Source organism: Euprymna scolopes, chromosome 17, assembly GCF_053919585.1.
Source record: "Euprymna scolopes isolate OS-2025 chromosome 17, ASM5391958v1, whole genome shotgun sequence".
NCBI lineage: Eukaryota > Metazoa > Mollusca > Cephalopoda > Sepiida > Sepiolidae > Euprymna > Euprymna scolopes.
In genome coordinates, this window is record NC_136498.1 from 22,269,009 (window position 1) to 22,293,644 (window position 24,636).

The window sequence follows — 24,636 nt, forward strand, 5'->3', positions numbered from 1 at the left end:
TTCTTGGCAAATAGTCTGGCCTTGTCTGATGCTGACAAGATGACCTCTGGTTCATTGATAATGGTTGGGATAGAACGCACACTTCTGTTTAAGATCCTATTTGCTATTTGCCAAAACTGGTGAGAACCAAGCCGCTGATCAGCTATTTTGGATTTAACGGACTGAGCATATAGCTCTCTTGCATTTTTTATTACTCTTTTACAGTGGTTGCTGGCGTTCCTGAAAGCAGCTTTAGTCTCAGTGCATCTATTACGTTGGTAGCTATGGAAAAATTGATTTCTGTGTGCGATCGCAGCAACACACTCTGGGGAGAACCATGGCTGGCTGTTAGGTTTTTGCTGGAATTTTCTTAAAAGTAAACACATTGCTGAACATTTATCAAATGTTTTTATCAATTTATAATAATAAAGAAAAAAAAAATTAAGAAAAGGATAAATATTTTCTTTGACTTGAATAAAAAAAGGTACGAATTCCAAATCTGCAGTTTGCTTGACTCTTAAATCAACTATTTAACTGTATTAATGTTGCTGTATACAATTTTGTTTATATATTTATTTACTTGGAAATGTCCAGATATAAGAGTTTTAAACTCTTTATATAAAGATCTAAAATAAAGATATCTATGTCCAAACTCGAATAATAAAATTGCGTTTGTTTTCATATATTTCTTAATATATAGATGCGTGTGTGTGTTTATATATATTTTGATTAATACAGATTTCGTATTTATTATTATATTATATTGGAACAAATGCATAGTAATGATTTAAAAAGTTTAAAAATATTACTAGTGCACCACCGAGAATCGAAACCAAAACGTTTAGCCTACGATTTGCTTTTTCCTTTGATGTTAATGCCTCAGCTATGAAGACATATTTGCTGCAAGGCTAAAAATTAAAACATGAACCAATAGCTATTACGTCACGCATACATATTCGTAATGCTGTCGTTTGACCTTCACCTACCAAATTCCATTTCTTTTTTATTTTAACATCGATTTTCCCCAGCTAAAACTCAAATATAAAGTTTTGCATGGGTTTGAATACCTTATATATTAAGTTTCATATCTGTAGACCAAAAACTGACAGGAGTTTGGTAGGCAAAATTTTTTTAAACAAATATATATATGCACATATCAATATATATAGAAAGAGGTCTATGTTTACTATAACCTTTTTACGCAAATATTACACGTTTTTAAGATAAAATCCCTTCAACAGTTTGAATTTTGGAGATGGAACTCTTTCGAGATAAGTTGTTGCTATATTAATTTTAATTTTTATCTTTTTCGATTCAAATGTTAATAACTATGTTTTATTTCAGTATTTAATTTATATATTTATTTTTTTATTGTTTTATTTAATAGATTTCCTCGTCCATAAATATTGTCTGGTTACTTTTAATGCATCTAAAACCAAATTTCTATGTTTACCTCATCAACGCTGTGATGCCCAGCTGTCATCAATTTGAAATGAATGACTCGTCTTGGGGAGGCCTCATGTTTTGACAAGTTCTGGGCTTGACCTTTATTCCCAATCTGAAATGGAACACATCAAATCCATTGCCAAGATCACTGGAAAAATGGTGAGATCCTTCTACCGCTCCAGTAGATATCTCACTCCTGATGCAATTCTCTACCTATATAAAAGCCATGTTCGGCCAACGATGGAGTACTGTTGCCACATCCGATCAGGAGCTGCTAGAAGCAGCTTATCCTGTCTTGACAAAGTTCAAAATAGACTTCGTAGCTTAGTGGAGGATGCCCTTTTCTTTTCCCTACAACCTCTTTCCCACAGAAGAGACATTGCAAGCCTGTCTCTGATTTATCGTTATTTTCATGGCAAGCACTCATCTGAACTTCAATCTATGCCCCCTCGCCAAACTTCCACAAAAAACATTCGTCTAGCCAAAACCACTATCAACAATTTCTCACACTCTTTATCTGTGCCTAAATCTAAACGTTGATTCCATGAACAAAGCTTCTTTCTTAGAACTGCACACCTGTGGAATTCTCTTCTGTTTACCTGCTTTCCAGCTGACTACAATTTGATTGTCTTCAAGTCCAACATAAACAAGTTCTTGATGAACCGTCATCCTAAGTAATCCAATTTACAAAATTCCCACTACTTATGTTTACTATGCTATAATCGCAATAGCTAATGTATACCCATTAACCCTTATCCTCAAGTGGCCTCCGGGCCTTGATAAGTGGTGACTTCTATGTAAAAAAAAAAAAAAAATCGTAAAATATCTGCATGAATATAATCACACATAAATAGTTAACTAAAAGATGATTATCATATAAAGAAAACCGAAAAAAAACTAATAGGGAATTAATTAAAATGAATGTTTAAAAGAATATGCAAATTAGCTAGATGTTTTGCAAATGAATGCAATTCCATGACCCATATATAAGAAAATTGTATTTTCTTTTTAAATAAATAGAAAAAAGGGTTTTTAATATGAATATCAATACACAAAAAGAAATTGATAAAAGTAATATATATATATATATATATATATATATATATATATATATATATATATATATATATGAGAGAGAGAGAGGTAGGCAAAGATAAAATTGCTTAGTTTACCATTTTAAAAGAAAAAAATGTTAATTTTTCAAACAGCAAAATTAATGAGAAAATAATTTATCAAAAATTAAAGTTATAATCATTTTTATCTAAAGAAAAGTAAACGTTTATTCAATAAATACTAGTTAATGAAATGCCCATTTTAAAAACCAATTGAGAAAGTGCAAATTACATGAAGGGGAAGGAGAATATATCAAGTCCGAATTGAACCCAAAAGGTGAATTTCTTTTGCATTTAACGTGTAATTATCACAACAGGGTTCATCATATTTGGATTCAGGGTTAGAATTATTCAACCAGTGGGATAATTCAATTTTTCATACTAACAAGCATAAAAAAAGCAAAATGCTTATAGATATAAAAGTTATATATTAGTAAAAAATAAATATGGACTGCTGAGCCATTTATTTACTCACAAACAAGCTTTGAAAGTACAGTACTAAAATAAGAATCTATCAGGTGTTGGTGTGAATTCTCCTGCTTAATGGCAGCACTAATGTTTTTATTGCATCCTCCATGTTTGATGACAGTAAACACAGCATGTTTCTCCCGCAAAATCAAATCTCAACAACTTATACTCACAATCCTGGCTCGATCATAGTGTTTGTTGTCAACCAGAATAATTCAGCAATGAAACAATTACCCCAACTCACCGAGAAAAAAGTAATGTGATGGACAAAGAAAATCGTTAAAGCTGACATGGAAGCCACTTGAGCCTCCAAGAATCTACGGAGTTGGCCGTTAGAATAGCAAATGGCTAGAGATTAATCAAGTGTTAACTTCAAATCATCACGTCTGGTCAGCTTTTGTAAAGGATGCAGTGACAAGAATGTGTGGAGTCAACTCAAGCCACTGAGTAAATAATGCTGTTTCAAGCTCAAGTACACAAACCTTATAAGAGGTGGCCTTTTTCTGTAAAGAATTGGTGATCACTGCATACTCATCAATCCTTTGTCATTTGCTTTATAAATGGTAACTCATCATCAAAAAATTCCTGAAAGAGGTTACCAACAATCGTATCAACAATGCTCCTTTCGTTTTCTGTCTTCAATCTTTGACTTCTTGAAATCCAACTTGGTAATAAAATTCACATATTTGAAACTCTCACTTGCACCATTCTATTATATGGTTGCAAAACCTGGCCAATGAGAACAAACGACCTACAAGAGCTCAAGGTGTTCGATCACTACTGTTTGCATTGCATCTTTTATATTTGCTAGCAATAAATGTCGATATGTGTTGGTGCTGCAACATATCCTCTCTACAACAAGCTCCCATCTCAAGACATCTTGGTCATGCTCTTCATCATCACCCAGATGAGATGATTTCATCCACAAAGCCATTGAATCAGCCCCTCCTCAGGTTGGAAAAAAAATAACAGAAGCCAGCTGAAAATTTGGCTTAGAATGGTGACACAGGAGACCAAGCTGATCCTGAACTCTCGCTTCTATGGGGTTTACTACTAAAATCGTGATTGCCGAACACTTGTATCTGTTACTATGGTGGACAGTCATGCCTCCTCAGCATTCGTTCGATATGTAATAAATTCTCTGGACAGAACAAGTTCAATCGCTTTAGAGTGAATACCAAAACAAGTGATAAATGCACTCAAAATCTGTCATTTGTTTTCATGTCCTAATTTTTTTTTTTTTTTTTACAATAATCTACTTCTATATAAAAGGCACTTTGTGTGTGGGAGTTCGTTTCCTATGGACCTTGAAAGAGCTGGGCTGATTTTTTTTTTAAATTTCACAGAAATGTTCTTCATCTGCCTAGGAGTGTTCTTAGATAAGTTTTGTATTGGAATCCTTTTGATAAGCATTAAAAAAATAAAAAATAAAATAAAGAAATAAAATAAAATAAATTTTTTTTTTTTTTTTTAAATCGGTAATCGAAAAAATCTGATTAAAGAAGGAACAGTCAAATTTTGACCAACCTAACATCAGTGAATTTCAGAAGTTTTATCCCAACACGAGTCGAAAGGTCTGATGTATAAAATTTACCAGTAGGTTCTTTTATAAGACGGGGGGGGGGGCGTTCAAAATTACTGTTTAGAGCACAATTGAACCATGATACTTGTCTTTTGCATTTTAAACTTCAATTCAAGCCGTTATATATAAAATAATTTTATAAAATCAACCGTAGGTTCTCTACAATGCAAAGTAGACTACAATGTATTGTGGATTAAGTCACTGCATGGAGGCATGTAGAGCTTCATCTCAGTACTACGTGATGGGTCCCTGACTAGAGCAAGCAATTAATCAATTTGATTGAAGAATGGGCAATTTCACATTTTAATGACAAAAGTATTGGAAGTCTGAAAACATTCATATAATTTCAATAGTGTTTTATGAGCAAAAATAAAAAAATCCTTTTTTTTCCTAGACAAGGAGTGTTCTCTTATAGCAGCTGGTACAAAAACATTTGGTGTCAACAAAACGAAGAAAAATAACAGTGAAAAGAGGTGTTAAACAATAGCATTTATGAAACATCCCACAAGTTATGAAATTTGGCACATAGCTGGTTCCGCAGCAACACATGTGGTATAATGTTATGAGGAATTGTCATTATCTACTAGCAGGGCAACCCGGTGTTGCCCAAATTTTTCAAAAAAAAAAAGGAGGGGGAGGGGGATAACATCTCACATTATTTTTTACCCCCCCCCCTTCACTGCTTTTCTCTCTGCAACAAAATCTCACCTTTTCACTGTAAGGACACTAAGATACTGGAAATTCTACTCTAAGAGTTTCTTCTACTAAACTTAGGAATTCCCTCCCCATTTCCTGCTTCTTTAACATGTTGAAATTTAAATGTAATGCAAATATACATTACGCTTCTTAACTTTGTGCCCCTGTACACATGGTCCTAAATCATAGCTCCTTACGTACAAGTGGCAATATACATCGTTTGGGGTGAATGTCATGTTTCAGAATTTACGAAACAAAGATTGATAATTTGCATTATGTGAAAAAGAAAAAAGAAAAGAAAACTCTTTAATCGATCATATTGAGGTCTTAACCTTGTACCGTTGTGATCCTTTTAATGTCCCCTTGAAGCATATAAGAGTTATCCCCTTGTCTTACTTTTTTCACTTAAAGTAAACATCTGCCGTTTTTCTTTTAATTTTTTTAGTGCTTATTAAAGTTGGCACTTATAGCAATAAACAAAAATAAAGAAAAACTTTTATGTTGTAACAGAATGAAGATTTTATATTCCCAAAATTACAAAAACTGATCAAGTACTTTTTTTTATTATTTAAGGAAACTAAATTTGCTGTTTTTTACTGATGGATGACAGACGAGGTCATGTTTTACTAGAGAACATAAGGGGAGGTAATCAGTGATAATGTCCACGTGCATAAGGGTTGTCTGTCCTTGTCTTGGATTTTTTTTTTTTTTTTTTTTTTTCACGCTCATGATTTTGTAATTTTTCATCTTTGTCCTATGATTGGCATGTGCATCATACAGACCTCTCTGTATTTTCTTTAATTTAATACGGATTATGACGAATAAAATGTAAATAAAATCTCATGGTTTCTTCATCTTAACAAGGGGTGGTAGGTTTTAAAGATCAAAAATAAAGATTAAAAACATAACTTGACAAAAATTAGTTATACTCTTTTTTGTATTAGAAAATATTGTCCGAAATGATAACGTTATTTAGAGAAACATTCTAAACATGGGAAGGCTGTTTCGAAGCTATTCCGTACTTTCATCTTGCAATTTAACAAACAAAAATGCCACAAAACTTGAATTCAACTTGGAAATACCATAAAAAAAAAAAAATTTTAAATAAAAAAAAAAAATTTTAAATAAAAAAAAAAATAGCACAGTACCTTCTCTGCAAAAGTACCTCATTTTTTACCGATTTTGTTCAATCAAAAACTTGATTAATCAATTCCTTATAATTTTACTTTCAATATCTGGTTTAACAAAATAATATTGGTTAAGTCCAAAAATTCAGTACTCAAAGTTAAGATGCTGGAAGTGGAGTCGGTTTACCTAAATATGGAAGGCACTAAGCATGAAACGAAATGCGAGACTATATGCACCACTTGTATCATGAAACCATTAAAAAAAACTTTTACTTTTTACATTTCTATGAATATTTTTGTAATATTTAGAATCTATTCATATGGAAATATTTTATGTCAAAAAAGTAATTTAAATTTTCATAGTTTACATTTCTATTGAAGCAATATGCCACTGACAAAAATAAATAACATTTCAGTTACGCATGCATTTGCCACACATTAAAATGGATGGATAAAGAATATTTCAGTTATGCATATATTTATCGTATCCACCAACACGAATTCTATAAAATTAAATCAGTGCTTCTGTGCATGGAAATACTCCAGGACTATACCATGTGACAGGATCAACGCTCGAAGAAAACACTTTCTAAAATCTTTTCCTAACAGCCTTCACTGGAGCTGGCCAAAAACATATAAAAGGCACTGCGCGTGAAATCTAAACCAGTTCAGGATGTAGTTTTACGAGTAAGCAACTCGCCGTCCAACTCCATCCTTGTGTGTGACATTAAACCACCAGCATGACTTTGCGCATCTTTTCCTTTTCACCTCTTTTCTCCCTGCGGGCTGACAGCAAAAAGTCTGAGGGCTTTGGCCCCAGACTAAGCCACATGGCACAAACACAAAAGAAAAAATATGCTTTTGAAGGTAATATTAAAGCTAAAACCTCACTTGATTAATTCTCAAAAAAAATAAATAAATAAAATAACCTTTTTTCACATCGGACACATTTATGGAGCAAAATTATCACATTACTGGAAGTACCTAATATAAAAAAATTTATTTACTATGGTTTGAAAAAAAAATATTTCATCTAAAAAAAAAAACAAAAAAAAAAAAAACATGATTTCCTCAGTTGGAGGTTTTCTCTTTTCATTTGTTGTTTCAGATTTTACTCAAATTCTGACTATGTAAGAAATACATATGAAGTCTTCACGACTCTACATGATTCAAAAAAACTAAACACTTAAATCAATAAACTATGAACATTGCCCGGGTGTTTGGATGTGTATACTGAGCAAAAAATAAAAAAATAAAAAAAGTGGTAGTAGGAAGGTAGGCTCGAACCCGTACCACGAAGGAGGAAAAGAATGGAAATGAATGACAAGCTTCTGGGCTTGATGATTACTCCTGATCTTAAATGGAACACGTACATCAAATCTGTTGCCAAGGCCGCTGGAAAAATGGTGGGATCTTTCTATCGATCCGGTAGATATCTCACTGCTGATGCAGTTCTCTATCTATATAAGAGCCAGGTACATCCAAGGATGGAATACTGTTGCCACATCTGGGCAGGAGCTGCTAGAAAGGACTTGTCCTGCCTTGATAGAGTTCAAAATAGACTTCGTAGCCTCGTAGGAGATGTCCTTTTCTCTTCCTTGCAACCTCTATCTCACAGAAGAGATGTTGCGAGTTTGTCTCTGATGTATCGTTATTTTCATGGAAAGTGTTCGATTGAGCTTCAATCTATGCTCCCCCCTCGCAAAACTTTCACAAGAAACACTCGTCTAGCTGTAAACACTATCAATAATTCCCCCCACTCTGTATCTGTGCCTAAACCTAAACGTAGATTCCATGAACAAAGCTTCTTTCTTAGAACTGCACGCCTGTGGAATTGTCTTCCGTTTTCCTGCTTTCCGGCTGACTACAATATGGTTGTCTTCAAGTCTAACGTAAATAAGTTCTTGATGAGCCGTTCCATATAAGTTACCAAATTTACCAAATTTTCATTACTGATGATTACTATATTGTCCAACTTCTACTGTACACTCTTTAACCCTTATCCTTGAGTGGCCTCTTGGCCTTGATAATGTGGTAATGCCTATGTAAAAAAAAAAAAAAAAAAAAAAAAAAGAACGGGAAAAAAGCGTGACATCTTTGCTGTTACGACCACTGCAAACAGGAAGTGACGTAGGTTTAAATTAAGGCTAGACAATCGAAAAGAGGGGATGACTTTCGAAAATATCGGTGAAAAAAGTAACCTCTCCCTGTAGAAAAGTGCCCAACTGAGGGTGAAGAAATTAATGTTTGCAGCCAATTTTTCGGTATTTGTCGTCTGAAAGGTCGAGCTTCAAAACAATACTGATCTTGTGAAAATCAGTCGCCTCTGTCAAAAGTTTTAGGCAGACATGCAAACATACATACATTTATATATTTGTAGCCGAAATTTTCGACCCAAACCGATTAAAAAGCTTGCCATATCTCTGAATACTCTTTATGTAAAATTTCAAATGTTTAGACCAGAAATTGTCTAAGTAATTTGGTAAAGACCGCAGAGGTCAAATTTTTTTTAAACATTTATTATTTTGGGCTCAAATCAAATTATTAAGTTAGATCTATGTCCAAGGAACCTATATCTAAAATTTCAATTGTTTATACTGAAAATTGGCGGAGGAGTTTCGTAGAGTTCTCAAAGGTCAAATCTTTGACCCCTTAACAGTCAAATTTCTGGCCGAAAACGGATTACAAAGATTTTCCCAAATCTCAATACCCTGTATATCCAATTTCAAGTCTGTAAACTGAAAATTGATAGAGTTATTGTGTAGAGAAATGTACAGACAGACACTTTCACAGATATATGACAAAGCTTATGAAAGACAAATATATTATTTCAAAACGACACCATTTATAGAAATCCTCATTAGTTTTTTTTTTTGTGATAACAAGTATTAAAAACAAAAAGAAAACTATACAAAAAAAAAAAAAAAAAAAGAAAAGGAAATTTTTTTATTGTTCAGGATACCACAAGAAGTATTTGTAGCAGAAACAAATGGGACTTTTCTCTTCCTCGAATCAATGCCTCTCCCCTGTGCTATTTGGCCACATATTGACTAATCAGGGGTACGGCGCACTGATCCTTCCTATCCCCAAAGGAAATCGGCCAGCATCCGGTTGGAAGAACAACAACTCATCCTTACTGAGAGAGACGCCTAACAGAACGGACCTTCCTTTTCTTCTCGCTCTCCACCTCTGTGATTTCTAACGGTATCGACGATTCCACAGGGAATAACTACCGCGACACCACCAGGTAGCTGGAGTCCAGCTTTTGACAAGGAACATATTACTTTCTCATTAATAAACCTTTTCTGTGTTACCTTTTATGAAGTTGTTGTGTTCATCATTTCAGAGGCTTGTATTGAATTGTTTATTTTCTTAAGTTGTGCCCTAAAAGCATACAAACCCTAAATATTAAAATTAAAACAATTTTTTGGAAATAAATTATTTCTATATCGTTTCGTATTTCGTTTCATGTTTAGTGACTGTCGTTCAAAGTCCACTTCCGGCGTTTTAACTGATTACTGGGTTCTCATGTAGCAGATGTCTCCTTGATTCTTTTTCTCGTTCACATGACCCTATTCTGAATTTGTGGCAGCGGATCAATAGTGGATCAGAATTTTTGTAGGAATTTGACACCCCTAACACGAAACTGCGAATAAAATATAAAAAAAACTCGTAATTTCTCTTTTAAAAGTGGGTTGTTTATTTTCTTTATGGATTATACTTCCAAAATAAACTATTATTAAAGTTGTTTTAAAACTAATAGAAATATTTTTTTTTATTTTTTAACAAACAGTAATGAATTTTCCGAACTCAATATTTTTCAATTTTTAAACTTTAAAAATCTATCAAAATTTTTCTATGGATTCTATTTTTACGATATTTTCAGGGTCAATGTGAAATTTTATGCTCTTTCCAATAAACCGAATATAATATTTTAGACAAACGTTTTTTTTTAAATTCACGCCCCCCTCCCATTTTCAAGTGTCTATTAAAAAGTAAATAATTAATTTACTCACCAAAGTTTTATATATCACAAATTGAAGAGAAAAGGTCAATAAATAATATATTCAAATTTAAAACCAAAAAAAAGTAGTGTTTTTTTAGAAATTTACCTATAAAGTTCGAAGTTTAAAACCTTTTTTTAAACCACGTTGTTTGTTTTTTCTTTTGTTTTTTTTTTTTTTAATGAAACTTCTTTCTTGCTCCTTTAATTGAAAAAAAAAATTAGGGCTTGTAGGGGACTAGGATATATAAATACCCCAATCCCGTTACAAGAGAATAATGAAACGAATGAGGAATTGAAGGAAACAAAGGCTCAGTTAATGGATAAGATAAACGTTGTTTATTTGCTATTGAAAGAAATGAATGTTTTAGTTATGATGTGTCCGAGCGTATGTAACCAATGCTCGTTGCAGGACTGGTGTTGTAGCAAAAAGGAGGAGATGTGTTTTCACCTCAAGTTCGGGTTACTATTGCTTGTTCCCGCGAGGGAAAAGAAACAAATGTTGTAGGAAAATTGAGAATGGTAGTTCAGCTTGTGTATGCATTGATCAGGAGTGACTTTTGTAGGGTATTATAATTAAACAAAGCGTACTTATCTTTTCAGACGACGGGGGGGTGGTAAGTGGCGGCCAGTCGGGCTACTTCGGTGATATGTATCAGGCTTTTAACTGGAGAGTGACGACTACATTTATCAACCTAGCAGCGCGGAGTTTTTTTCTCCTGTATTTTCTTCTTCTTTTTTTGTAGGTCCGGTGGAAGAATGTCCGTGCGTTCACTGACACAGCTGGGCGAAACTCTTTCCTTCTTTTCTTCTTTCTGGTCCCCTCCTTTTATAGTCGTAAACCGGCTCCCAGCGGCTGTCATATTTTAGGCCTTTATTTTTGGCGGGGAGCTCTGCCATTGGTTCATAATTATTTTTATGGTTTCTTATTTTTCTTTTTCCAAACGGAAGCGATGCGTGGAGCCATGTGCAAACGAAGATTTTTTTACTTTGTCTCTTATGCTGGAGACGTTAGCATCCGGTTGGCATGTTCCCACACACATCGCCACCCGAAATAGCGGAGCTATCTCGAGAGTGTCCGTGAGGAGTTTGGTGGATGGAGTAGTCCATCCTTTTTGCGGTGTGGAGTGGGGGAGCGAACATTTTGGAAAAGGACAGGTTTTTGTTCCTACCCCCTTATATATAGTAGACGTGGTCCTTGTGTCTCGCAAAGCGAACGCGTCTACCTGAACGTGTTACCGTAGGTTCATTTGGTGAGTCTTCTATGTCCTGTGTTGGGGCGGACATGTCTCCTGGTGTAATGTCATCTGTTGTCATCAGTTCGGTGTCTGCATTGTTTGTGTTTCTGTTGTTATTAGAATTACTGAACTTGACTGGTTTTAGTCTTTCTACTGAGACTGTTTGTATATCTCCCGATGGCAGTTCGATTTGAAAGTGCTTGTTTTGCCTTTGGATGACCCTATGTGGTCCAGAGTATGGAGCTTCCAGTGGTTTTCGAATCCTATCCCTTCGAAGCCACACATGGGTTGCCGATTTTAGCTCTTCTGGTATGAATGCCTTTTGTGTTGTATGTAGCTGTCCTTCTGAGAGGAGAGCCATATCCAACTTTTGCATCTCTTTGGCCATTTTTCTTATGTCTTCTCCATGTAGATCTGGATTTTCTTGGCTCATTATTAGTTTTGGCAGTAGTAGTTGAGTCCCTGTAACTGCGGCAGCAGGGGAAAATCCTTGATCGTTAGGCACGTTTCTAATGCCGAGCAGTACGATTGGTAGTGCATCAAGCCAGCTCTGCTGTCGTGTCATGATTGCAGTCTTTAGGGTCCGGTGTAGCCTTTCGATCATTCCATTGGTTTTAGGATGATACGCCGTCGTGCGGAGTCTGTGGAATCCGATTATCGTGGATAAATCTTTGAACAGCTCACTCTCAAACTGGCTTCCTCGGTCTGTAACCACATGTAATGGAACTCCAAAACGGGAGATCCATATGGTTAAGAATGCTATTGCGATGGTAGAGGCAGATGTGTTCTGCAGAGGTGTGGCCTCCACCCATCTTGTTGCTCTGTCAATGCATGTCAATACATATCTGGCTGGAGATGTGTATACACCATCATATGTGGTGGCGGGTGGTAATGGTCCAATGATGTCGATATGTACTGTTTCGAATCTCCCAGATGGTAGGGAGAGTGGTGTGGTTTCTGTTTTAGTGTGTCTGGAGATCTTATGTTGCTGGCATTGAAGACAGCCTTTAGCCCAATTTCGTATATTTCTGTCCATGTCTGGCCAAAAGTATCTGGATTTTATCAACTTGGTTGTTGGTGTAGGTCCTGGATGCGAGATGGTATGAAATGTGTCAAAAATGTTCCTGCGTAACAGTTCGGGTATGTACGGTCTGGGGGTGGGTGTTGATATTGCACACCAGATGGATGACCCTTGTAGTTCGTATGGCTTTAACTGACTTTCGTATTTACGGAGTTCATCGTCAGTTTTCTGTGCTTCGCAGATGGCTGGTAAATCGCAAGGATCAATGGTCACTGCGCATGTTGGTCGAGATAGGCAGTCAGCAACAATGTTGTCTTCTCCTCTGATATACAACACATCTACAACATATTCTGTGATGATTGACAGATAACGTTGTTGTACATCAGATTTCATTGGTGTCTTTTTTTTAAATGCTAGGGACAATGGTTTATGATCGGAGAAGAGGGTCACATTCCTACCTTCTATTTGAGGTTTGAAATGCAATACCGCTTGGTATGCTGCTAATAGTTCTCTGTTAAAGGTGGAGTATTTCTTTTGGCTCTCCGATAACTTTCGTGAGTAGAATCCAATAGGTATCGACTCCCCATTTACTATCTGATTCAGTGCTGCTCCTACCGCGTAGTTGGAACTGTCTGTGACCAAGTGATATTGTGTGGCCTTCGGATCAGGATGTGTCAATGCGGATATTTCTGCTAGGATGGTTTTTATTTTTACAAATGCTTCTTTTTCGGGTGGGCCTAATTCCAGTGTTTTAGCTGCGGGATTGCGTTTAATGGCTTCCGTCAAAGGCAGTAGCACATCTGCAGCCTGTGGGATTAATCTTCTGTAGAAATTGATCATTCCCAGGAATCGCCGGAGCGATTTAGAGTCTGTTGGCTCTGGAAAATTTTTTATATCTTCCACTTTCTGTGCCGTTGGTGTAAGTCCTTCAGCACTTACATTGTAGCCCAGAAATTCAATGTTATCTCTGAAAAATTGGCACTTGTCAACAGAGATTTTAAGGTTGTTCTCTTCAAGAAGTGAGAGAACTTTTCCAAGGTCATGGTGGTGTTGTTCCTCAGACTCTGAAAACACCAGGATGTCATCGATGTATACGAAAACGCAGCCCACCTCCCTGAGTATGCTGTCCATAAATCTTTGGAAGGTTGAACTGCTATTTCGCAACCCGAAAGGCATAAATACATATTCAAAAAGGCCAAATGGTGTTATCACGGCAGTTTTTTCAATATCAGCCTTCTGAATGGGGATTTGATGATATGCTTGTAACAAATCAATTTTTGAGAATACTCTCTTTTTAAAAAGCTTGGCTCCGAGGCTGTTAATGTTTGGGATTGGGTATCTGTCTGGTCTTGTCAGGTGGTTCAGGTATCTGAAGTCACCACACACTCTCCATTTTCCAGGGGTTGATTTCGGAACTAGGTGTATTGGTGAGGACCATGGGGATTTTGATGGTCTTATTATTCCAGCCTTTAAGAGTTCTGTGAATTCTTGTTTTGCCACCTCATATTTCTCTTCGGACAGCTGTCGGACCTTGGCGTAAGTTGGGGCACTATCTCCAGTGTCTATGACATGGGTTACTCTTGTGTTAGATGCTGGACGTTGCTCTGTGCGTGGAGTGGTAAGCTTGGGGAATTTTTGGAGGAGAGACTGCATCGTTCCTGGTAGACTGTCATGGTTGTTTACCGTTATATTTTGTATCTGGGCTGTGACCCGTCCACCTTGTACATATCGGCGTGTTGTCTCATCCACCAGTTTACCATCGCTGCAATTCAAGATGAGACCGTAGTGCCGAAGAAAGTCTGCACCTAAAAGGGGGTTGACAGTGTCTGCGATCACAACTGTCCAAGGGTATGAACGGCGTAAACCTGGAATAATAATGTCCACTTGTATTTCCCCAAAGCATTTTATGGCATCTCCATTGGCCGATGACAAACGTACAGGTGTGGAATTGATGGTTATATCAGGTGCCAGACTGTGTGGTAGTATTGTAACAGAGGCACCTGTGTCTATAATGAAATTTACTATATTTTGTCCGATTTTGGTGGCAACCTCAAATAGTTGCGAGTAGTCGGTTGCTGTTCCAACTCGCATTATAAGTTTCCCGAAGTTTGGTTAGGTTGCCTGACGGGTGATGATGGTCTTGATGTAGGTATTATTTTGCAGTTCGATTTTTGTGGCCATCTGCACCATGGTTTGCAGGTCCTCGATTTTTCCGCAAAGTACAAGTGCCCACGACAGATTTGGGGTTTCTGGTCCTCATAAAAGGGTCGTACATTACTGTGTGTTCTTGTAGCAATGTTGGTGGAAGCTAAATTTCCGTTGGCTCTTGGTGGTGGTGCGGTAACATTGTGCACATACTTGGGTCTCAGAAAAGGAACTATTTCATCCGCCAATGTACCCAATTCATATACAGAGGCATTTTTTACCGCTGCTATAACCGGGGTTATTTCGGTGGGAAGTGCTTGAATAAATTTGTGGCGCACGAGTTCCTCTCCCACACCTACTTTACTAGCTGTCGCCATCAGTTGCTGTAAATATGTGGACGGCTTTCCTGTCATAGCTGTGGTGCCAATAAGTCTGTTGAACAACTCAGGTTTTGATTGTTCATGCATATTTATCACAGCCTCTCTCAGTTGTGTATAACTTCTAGAAGCAATGATGGTGGTGGGTAGGTTTGAAATCAAATCAGGGGGAAGATTTGAGAGGACATGATAGAATCGTGTGGTCTCGTTGGATATGTTCCTCAGTTCGAATTGGGCTTCGCATATGGCGAACCACCCGTCCACAGCGGCATGCATGAATCCTGGTATCTTTACAGAGACTGCTGACACAGTATCCTCCATTTCGAAATTTGTGGGTTAAGCGTTTGGTGGTTGACAAAAATGTTTAATTTCTTAGCGGATTGCTGTTCGTCCTGTTGATATAGTTATACTTTTTTTCTTTTTTTTTTTTTTTTAATGGTTGAGAACCCGGAGGTTTATTTGGTTAATGACGGTCTTAATTAGAGCTGGTAGGATGTTTGTAGGTGTGTGTGCATGCCTCGTTCAACCTCATCCATTTCATTTAAATAAAGGGGTCACCATATTTGTAGGGGACTAGGATATATAAATACCCCAATCCCGTTACAAGAGAATAATGAAACGAATGAGGAATTGAAGGAAACAAAGGCTCAGTTAATGGATAAGATAAACGTTGTTTATTTGCTATTGAAAGAAATGAATGTTTTAGTTATGATGTGTCCGAGCGTATGTAACCAATGCTCGTTGCAGGACTGGTGTTGTAGCAAAAAGGAGGAGATGTGTTTTCACCTCAAGTTCGGGTTACTATTGCTTGTTCCCGCGAGGGAAAAGAAACAAATGTTGTAGGAAAATTGAGAATGGTAGTTCAGCTTGTGTATGCATTGATCAGGAGTGACTTTTGTAGGGTATTATAATTAAACAAAGCGTACTTATCTTTTCAGACGACGGGGGGGTGGTAAGTGGCGGCCAGTCGGGCTACTTCGGTGATATGTATCAGGCTTTTAACTGGAGAGTGACGACTACATTTATCAACCTAGCAGCGCAGAGTTTTTTTCTCCTGTATTTTCTTCTTCTTTTTTTGTAGGTCCGGTGGAAGAATGTCCGTGCGTTCACTGACACAGCTGGGCGAAACTCTTTCCTTCTTTTCTTCTTTCTGGTCCCCTCCTTTTATAGTCGTAAACCGGCTCCCAGCGGCTGTCATATTTTAGGCCTTTATTTTTGGCGGGGAGCTCTGCCATTGGTTCATAATTCTTTTTATGGTTTCTTATTTTTCTTTTTCCAAACGGAAGCGATGTGCAAACGAAGATTTTTTTACTTTGTCTCTTATGCTGGAGACGTTAGCATCCGGTTGGCATGTTCCCACAGGCTTGAATTACATTTTTCGAGTAGTTATAAGCTTGGAAAGACAGGGAATCGAATAATTAACGCCTCTCATTTTGAAATGTCTATTAAAAAGTAAATAATTAATTTACTCACCAAAGTGTTATATATCACAAATTGAAGAGAAAAGGTCAATAAATAATATATTCAAACTTAAAACAAAACAAAAAAGTAGTGTTTTTTTGTTTTTGTTTTTTTTTTTTAGAAATTTACCTGTAAAGTCCGAAGTTTAAAACCTTTTAAAAAAACAAAAAAAAAAAAACACGTTGTTTGGGGTTTTTTTTTTTTTTTTTTAATGAACCCTTGGTCCTTGCTCATTTAATTGGAAAAAAATTAGAGCTTGAATTACATTTTTCGAGGAGTTAAGCTTGAAAAGACGGGGTGGAATTATTCACTATTTTTCACGAAATTTCTGAACACACCTAGCGGATCGATATCATTTTTTTTGTTTGTTTTTTTTTTTTTCAGTATTTAACATATTTCAAACAGATATAAATTATTGCACAATAAAAAGAATTCAATTTTTTAAAAAGTAATTTTTCTTATTTCGAATTATTTAATCAAGTAAAAATTCCATTTTTAATTGATTACTAAACAAGTAACTTTTTTTCATAGTAGTTTCAAGTTAAATTCAGTTTTATATTTTTGTTTATTAAATTGTTAGGTAATTTGCTAAAATAATCTTTTAAATAATTTAATCAAGTAAACAATGGAATTTTTACTTGATTAAATAATTCGAAATAAGAAAAATGATGTTTGAATGTATTTAATTATTTTTATACTGCAATCGGCTTGCTACTACGAATTCGGAATAGGGGCATGTGAGCGAGAAAAATTGAAAGTAGAATCAGGGAGACATCTGTTACAGGAGAACCCCCCTCAACACACACAAAGTAACTTTGCAGAATACGTACGTGTTATTTTTTTTAGATTCAGTTTTCCAGTTAGATTCAATCTTTACGGTATCTTTTTTTTTTTTTAAACAGCTAAGTGAAAGCACAAAAACATAAGCCCTCCCTATGTTAAGAATGGGTTTCTAAATAATAACGTTATTATTTTACCACACTCCTACCATTAAAAATGTACAAAAAAAAAGAGAGAGAGAGCTAATTCTTTAGTTAACTGCCCTAAAACGCTAAAATAATTCGGGATTCTATGGGATGTAACGGATTTTCCACTATAAATTCTAAAAATACCTTTTTTTATTTTTCAGCCAAGGCTTTCAGAGTGTTCTCACGTAATCGCCTAAAAAAAGTAGAATCTCGAGGTGGGGGGGGGCATTTAGTAAATTAAATCTATAAAGCGACCAAAACAATAAACATCATGAGAAAATTAGTTAAAAATTTTGTCCAGTTAATTTAATGGCCAAAGGATAGCGTAATAATTAAATTTGATTTTCAGTGTATGATTTAATAATAATAATTTATTTGGTAAAATAAATAAATAAACGACGTGTTTTTTAATATTTAATCAAGAAATAATAATGAATATTAAAAAAAATAAAAAAATAAAAACGCAGCGGTAGCGTCTTTGTTTTGTTTTTTGTTTTTTTGTTTGTTTTTTCTGCGTAATTGCGCAACAGATGGATCTAGGAAGAGCATTAAAGACAAATGTATGTAAACGTAGATAATGTACATGTAAATAAAAGAAATAGTAAATTACTTACCAAGAGAATGGCAACAAATGGGAGCCATCCCTCGACTAAAGCGAGAGAAACAGAAACCATTTTCTCAACTGGCTTGATAAATCATCGACCAAACAAGAAGAAAATAAATAAGATTGAAATCTCGCTGAAATCTCGAGATTACACGAGATTACAAACGTGAACTACTCTTCCTCTTCTCGCTCGTTTGTTTATGTTTATTGATTCTGCTTTCTTTTTACAATGAAACAAAAAAAGAGCGACGATTATAATCAAAAGTATCTACTTTTGTTGATTCCGGTTTCTGCTGTCTGTCTACTTCAGTTGTTCGCAACCTTTTTTTTACTCATGGACCCCTTTTCCTTCTTTTTCTCTTGGTGGACCCCTTCATAACTTGACAATCTTCTATTTTTCACTCATATAAATTTTGAGGTTTTAATAATCAAAGAAATATTATATAATTAAGCTTTATTTTTAAATGAAAACTAATTTAATGCAAATAAAGTATTCTACAACAACTATAATAATAATGATAAGTTGTGTTATGGTTGTGCCTGTGGGCCCCCAGAAATATTCCATGGACCCCTAGGGAGGGGTCCATGTGGACTCCGGTTGAGAACCTCTGGCTAGTTAGATCGTTAAGCGGTCAAGAAAGCCTAGTATTTATGCAAAATACGGACCATGCTGAACGTTAACTGTAGCGAAATTCGAAGTGACCCCAATTAAATTGTCATGTCGCATTGTCGCAGTAGTGAAAATATCCATAAATTACGAAAAACGATAAGATAGAAAATTAATTATTGAAAACAGTTTTCGAAGTTAAGTAGCGAAAATGGTAATCTGGAAGAAAGAGGCTCTCTCTTTCAGATTACCATTTTCGCTGTTTCCTCCGTTTGACTATAGGTGGCGTTACTCAGTAACGCCGTTACTGTCTGTCACCCAGTTACAGAAGCACAAAATGTATATAATGGCACCCTTGAAATAAAAATAAATGTTTTTGTTATATTTTAATTTTAAACATGTTTTTTTCGCAAACATATTTAAGTTTTATTCTTTTTCAAACATATTTACGTTTTATTGTTTTGTTTAAGTTTAAGTTTTTTTTAGTTTTGTTTAAGTTTAAGTTTTTTTTGTTTTGTTTAAGTTTTATTTTTCCAAACATTTACGTTTTGTTGCTTGTTTATTTTCAAACATTTACGTTTTTTTTTTGTTTTTTAGTTGTTTTTTTTTTGCAAGCATAAACTAAATGTGTTTGCTATATTTTTCTTTTAAACATATTTATGGGTACAACCGTTTTTGCACAAGTATTTTTTACGTTCTTATAATAAAAAAAATCAACGTTTTTTCTTTATCTTTTTTATGGACCCCCCCCCCTTTTTTTTCTTAATTTTTCTGCACTTATTTTACCTTTTCCGCGAGTATTTATATATATATATATATATATATATATATATATATATATATATATATATATATATATATATTTGAAAAAGGATATTATAAAACCTGAATCTTACGTGAAACTACTATTAATATAACAAAAACAAAAAAAATATGTTTGCAAAAAAGAAAAAACGTAAATGTGTTTGGAAAAACAAAAAAGAAACGTAAATGTTTCCAAAAACAAACAACAACAACAAAAATAAATATGAAAAACGAAAAAAAAAACCGTAAATGTTTAAAAATAAACAAGCAACAAAACGTAAATATGTTTGAAAAAATAAAACTTAAACATGTTTGTAAAAAAAAAACATAAATATGTTTGAAAAATAACAAACTTAAATATGTTTGCAAAAAAACAAAAAAAAAAACATGTTTAAAATTAAAATATAAGAAAAACATTTTTATTTCAAGGGTGGCATTATATACATTTTGTGCTTCCATAACTGGGTGGACAGACAGTAACGCCACCTATAGTTAAACGGAGGAAACAGGCTCTCTCTTTCTTCCAGATTACCGCGAAAATTGACCAAAGATTTTCAGTTTTCAGAGGTGAACCTCCCTATCTCCAAAAACTATAGGTATCTCCAACGCGCGTCACAGTTTTACCCCCCCCCCCGTATGTAGCACGATGTAAGTGTAATTTAATTTAATATTATCATCCTAACTTTTTTATCATTTAAAAAAAGAAGCTTCAAATAAGCTACTAATATTTTTTTTTAATTTTACAGCATGCAAAAGTAATGAAAATGCGAGATAAAAATCGTGTTTACATTCTCAACACTTTAAAACAACGTTCTCATGTAATGATGTTTTTTAAGACACACCCATGTTTTAAAAATCTATCAAAAATAAAATGATAGTCGTATTTTGCTGACATTTTCGATATTTATTCATTAAATAAACTTACATATGTACAAGCCTTTTTCAAGCCTCACACAAAAACACACATTCACATTTCAAGCTATGTCATATACATACGCGCACACAAACATATGTGCCCACGTCCACACATGTACACATATTCACGTTCGCGTACATACACTCACATTCACGTGTATAGACACACACGCTAACGTGCACACGAACGCACACATGGACGACGTCACTTCCGCTTTCTAGGGAAATATACACATGCGCAAAACACCACCGGAAACGAGTATAAAACAAAGAGACAAGCTGTTTTTAACCCGTTTTAGGACCAACTCTCGACCAGAGAGGTTGGGCTAACCAGCCACCTCCCTTTTGGGAGGAGCACGCTCCTGCGCGTCAACGCCACTTACTACTATGTATCGGGCACGAGCTAACAGACTGTATGTACACATTCCCACTCTTTCTCTCTCTATCTACTACTGGTCCCTGAGAATACCTTCGCGTAGCTGACTACTAACTGATGTCAACTCTCATATCCTCTTCTTTGTCTACATGCTGGACTATCATTCTCAATTTCCACTACAACACTCACTTCAATTCCCATGCGCGAACAAACGATGGTGACCTGAACTTGAGATGAACACATATTTCCTATTCCTTCTACAATACCAGTCCTGCAACGAACATTGGTTACACTCGCGCGGACATGAACACGTATTATATCTAAAACATTCTTTCAAGAGTAAATAAACGACGTTTATCTTATCCATCAATTGAGTCTTTGTTTCCTTCAATTCCATTCGTTTCATTATTCTTTTGTAACGGGATTGGGGTATTTATATATCCTAGTCCCCTATACATATTAAAAGTAGGTTTCATTAAATATATTAGAGGAATTTTTTTAGGTGTTCTAACCACCTCCCATGTTACAAAAACTAACAAACAAAAATGTAGGTCGATAAAAATTTTAACATTTTTTTAAAGCTGAAAAGATCAAATAATTAAAAAAAATAGTTTATATATATATATATATATATATATATATATAATCCTGTAATTTTTTTCACTTTTTTTTTTTTTTTTTTTACATGGGCATCACCACTTATTAGTGCCTTGAGGCCACTCGAGGATAAAAGTTAAAGAGTGTACAGTAGAAATTGTACAATATTGTAATCATTAGTAATGGAAATTTGGTGAATTTGTTAGCTTATATGGAACAGCTCATCAAAAACTTGTTTACGTTAGACTTGAAGACAACCATATTGTAATCAGCTGGAAAGCAGGAAAACGGAAGACAATTCCATAGGCATGTAGTTCTAATAAAGAAGCTTTGCTCATGGAATCTACGTTTAGGTTTAGGTGCATGAATTGAGCATCAGTTTTTGAGTGGCATAAGAGATTCAAGGAAGGCAGGGAGTCTCTGAGGGATGATGAAAAGTGTGTCCGGAGTAAGGAAGTCAGAACACCAGAGTTGATTGGCCAAATAAAGAATTTCATGGATAAGGAGGGTTGTGTTTCTATAGAGACATTAAGTGCACAGTTTAATGTCAGTGTGGGAACTGTACACACACTTATTCACGAGGAATCGAAGATGCAGAAGATTTGTGCAAAGGCTATCCCAAGGGTACTCTGAGAAGATTTGACGATCTGACCTAAATGGGCATCAAGACAGTTCCTCACCCTCCCTAGTCCAGATCTTGCTCCCTCTGACTTTTGGTTATTCACTAAGCTCAAGAGAAACCTTAGAGGCTGTCGTTATGGGACAATTGAAGAGATGAAAGAAGCTGTGACGAGGGGCATTGACACACTCACACAAGCGGACTTACATGAGCTTTTCCAGAAGTTGTTGGAATGATATAACAAGTGCATTGCAGCCGGAGGAGATTACTTAGTAAAAGTGCTCAGACGATAAAGTCTGGAAACTTATTAAAGGCACCTCACATATTTTTGTCATATTTTTATTGGTGAGCAATCACACACACACGTTACATTTCCATCCGAAACTGTTACAGCAATGCTCGTACTGCTTTATGCTGCCTTTGATCGCAGCTCTGGCCGCAAAAAGAAATAAGGCTGAACAGTTAAGTGAGAATCTACCAGGTTCTCGTCCGCACGATTCTCCTTTATGGCTGCAAGACTTGACCTATGCGGACAAGTGATCCATTCAAACCTGCGATGTTCGATCATTACTGCTTACGTTGCATCTTTCATGTCCGCTGGTAACTGTTTATCTCCAACAGTACAGTCTGCACTTGTTGCAAGATCCACTCTCTCCAAAAAATCTCTCCTGACCCAGCAGTACGTTTGGAGAAACGTTGTGGTAGCCAATTCAAAACCTGACTCGGGACGGTGAAGCAGGATGCCAAACTGATTCTGGGTTCTCACCTTTATGAGGTCCATCGCTGGAACTGTTACACTCATAATAGAAGCAGCCTTGGATCGCCTAGCCTGGCCAAGCAGTGTGAAAGATTTAAAAAATCAGACTGATTTGCATGCGAGAAAAAAAGATATCTTTCTCTTTTTCTTTCATAGTCTCTTTCTTTCTCTCTTTCTTTCTCTTTTTCTTTCATGCTTTCTCTTTTTCTTTCTTTCTTTCTTTTCATGTTTTTTTCCCACACATACCTGACCAATTCCAGGTGCTATCATAGACCCCAGCTACCGAGTTTGACAAATGTCAGCAACTTAATCCTTGTACTCTTTTTTGCACTAACCAACCTACACAGCAAAATCAGTTTTCAACATGCCGGCATAACCTATATCCTTGAGTAACCATTGCACTCATAATTGATGAGCAATCACACGCGTTACATTTCCGTAAATGAGTGATTCGAAACTGCATCGGCAATGCTTGCATTTCCTTTGATTGCAGCTCTGGTCTCAAAAAAAAAATAAAGCCGAACACTAAAGTGAAAATCTACCAAGCTCTCAAAGAGACCATTCTCCTTTATGGCTATAAGAATTGGCCTATGTAGGCAAGTGACCTATGCAAACCAGAGATATTGGACCATCACTGCTTGCACCGTATTCTTCATTTCCGCGGGCAGTCGTTTATCTCCAACAATACGTCAGCGCTTGTTGCAAGATCCACTCTCTCCAAAAAAACCTTGCTAAATTTTTATGACGTGTCCCAGCGTATTATAAACATCCCCGGCCTCCCCATGTTAAAAACAGCTTTCGGAATAAACATGCCTCAACCTCGAAAGCCGTTCTTAACATGGGAGGTTGGGTTTGTTTATACTACGCTGGGGTAGGTCGTAAAAAAATACGAAAATCTCACCTTGCCAGATGCCTTCATTGGTTCGCCCATGCCATTTGATGCCACCCAGATTACTTTATCCATAGAGTTGTCAACCCAGCAGCACCACTACCACCAGGTTGGAAGAAATATTGTGCTGACCAACTCAAAACCGTGTGTTTACATACCTGGGATGTATATTTTGTGGATGTGGATCTGTATAATATATAGTATATAATGTATACAATCGTGTGTGTGTCACGTATATACCGTGTATAGGGAGATCTTAAGACATGTACCTTTTTCTCCTTTCTTCGGTTCGTGCCACTCGCGATGGTTGCCTTCAATCTGAAAAGCAAATCATACACGCTCCTACAACTTGTTTTTTTTTTTTTTTTTTTTTTTTTTACACAGGCATCACCACATTATCAAGGCCCAGAGGCCACTCAAGGATATTGATAGTGTTTATTATTATTTATAAACAGCCTTAATCCAGGATCTTCCTCATTCCTGGGAGGGCCTTTGCATCACTCGATCTGGATCTTTTTCCCTCTTTTCTGTTTCCACATCTTCGCTGTAAGAATCTCTCGTTCTGACCAACTGATTTTAGTTTGACTAAAGCACTCCCTGACTGACTAGAAACGAAAAGCAAACTCTAGCATTCAAAGCTGGTGACGTTGCCGCTGTACCAACGTGATATGAACCGATTAAAAATAAACAAAGATGAACGTACAAAATGTATTATGACTTTTTCCAATGTTGACCCATTTTTGACCCATTTTTGACCCCTTAAAACTATTTTAACCGGCTAAAGACCAATCATTTAAAGCTTCTAGCGCCGCTCTGCAACTTTTAGTTTCGGAGGAGATAGAGTT

General features: G+C 35.8%; 1 protein-coding gene across 1 annotated transcript in view; it reads right to left on the bottom strand.

Moving 5' to 3' along the window:
* LOC145296710 (putative lysosomal cobalamin transporter) overlaps window positions 1-18,526 on the bottom strand; it is an 81,010-nt gene extending 62,484 nt beyond the window's left edge. Inside the window, exon 1 of the mRNA XM_080142689.1 lies at window positions 18,238-18,526. Within this exon, the coding sequence (XP_079998815.1) occupies window positions 18,238-18,297 (60 nt within the window). The 5' untranslated portion in view covers window positions 18,298-18,526. The remainder of the gene's footprint in view (window positions 1-18,237) is intronic.
* Between the last annotated feature and the right edge of the window lie 6,110 nt (window positions 18,527-24,636).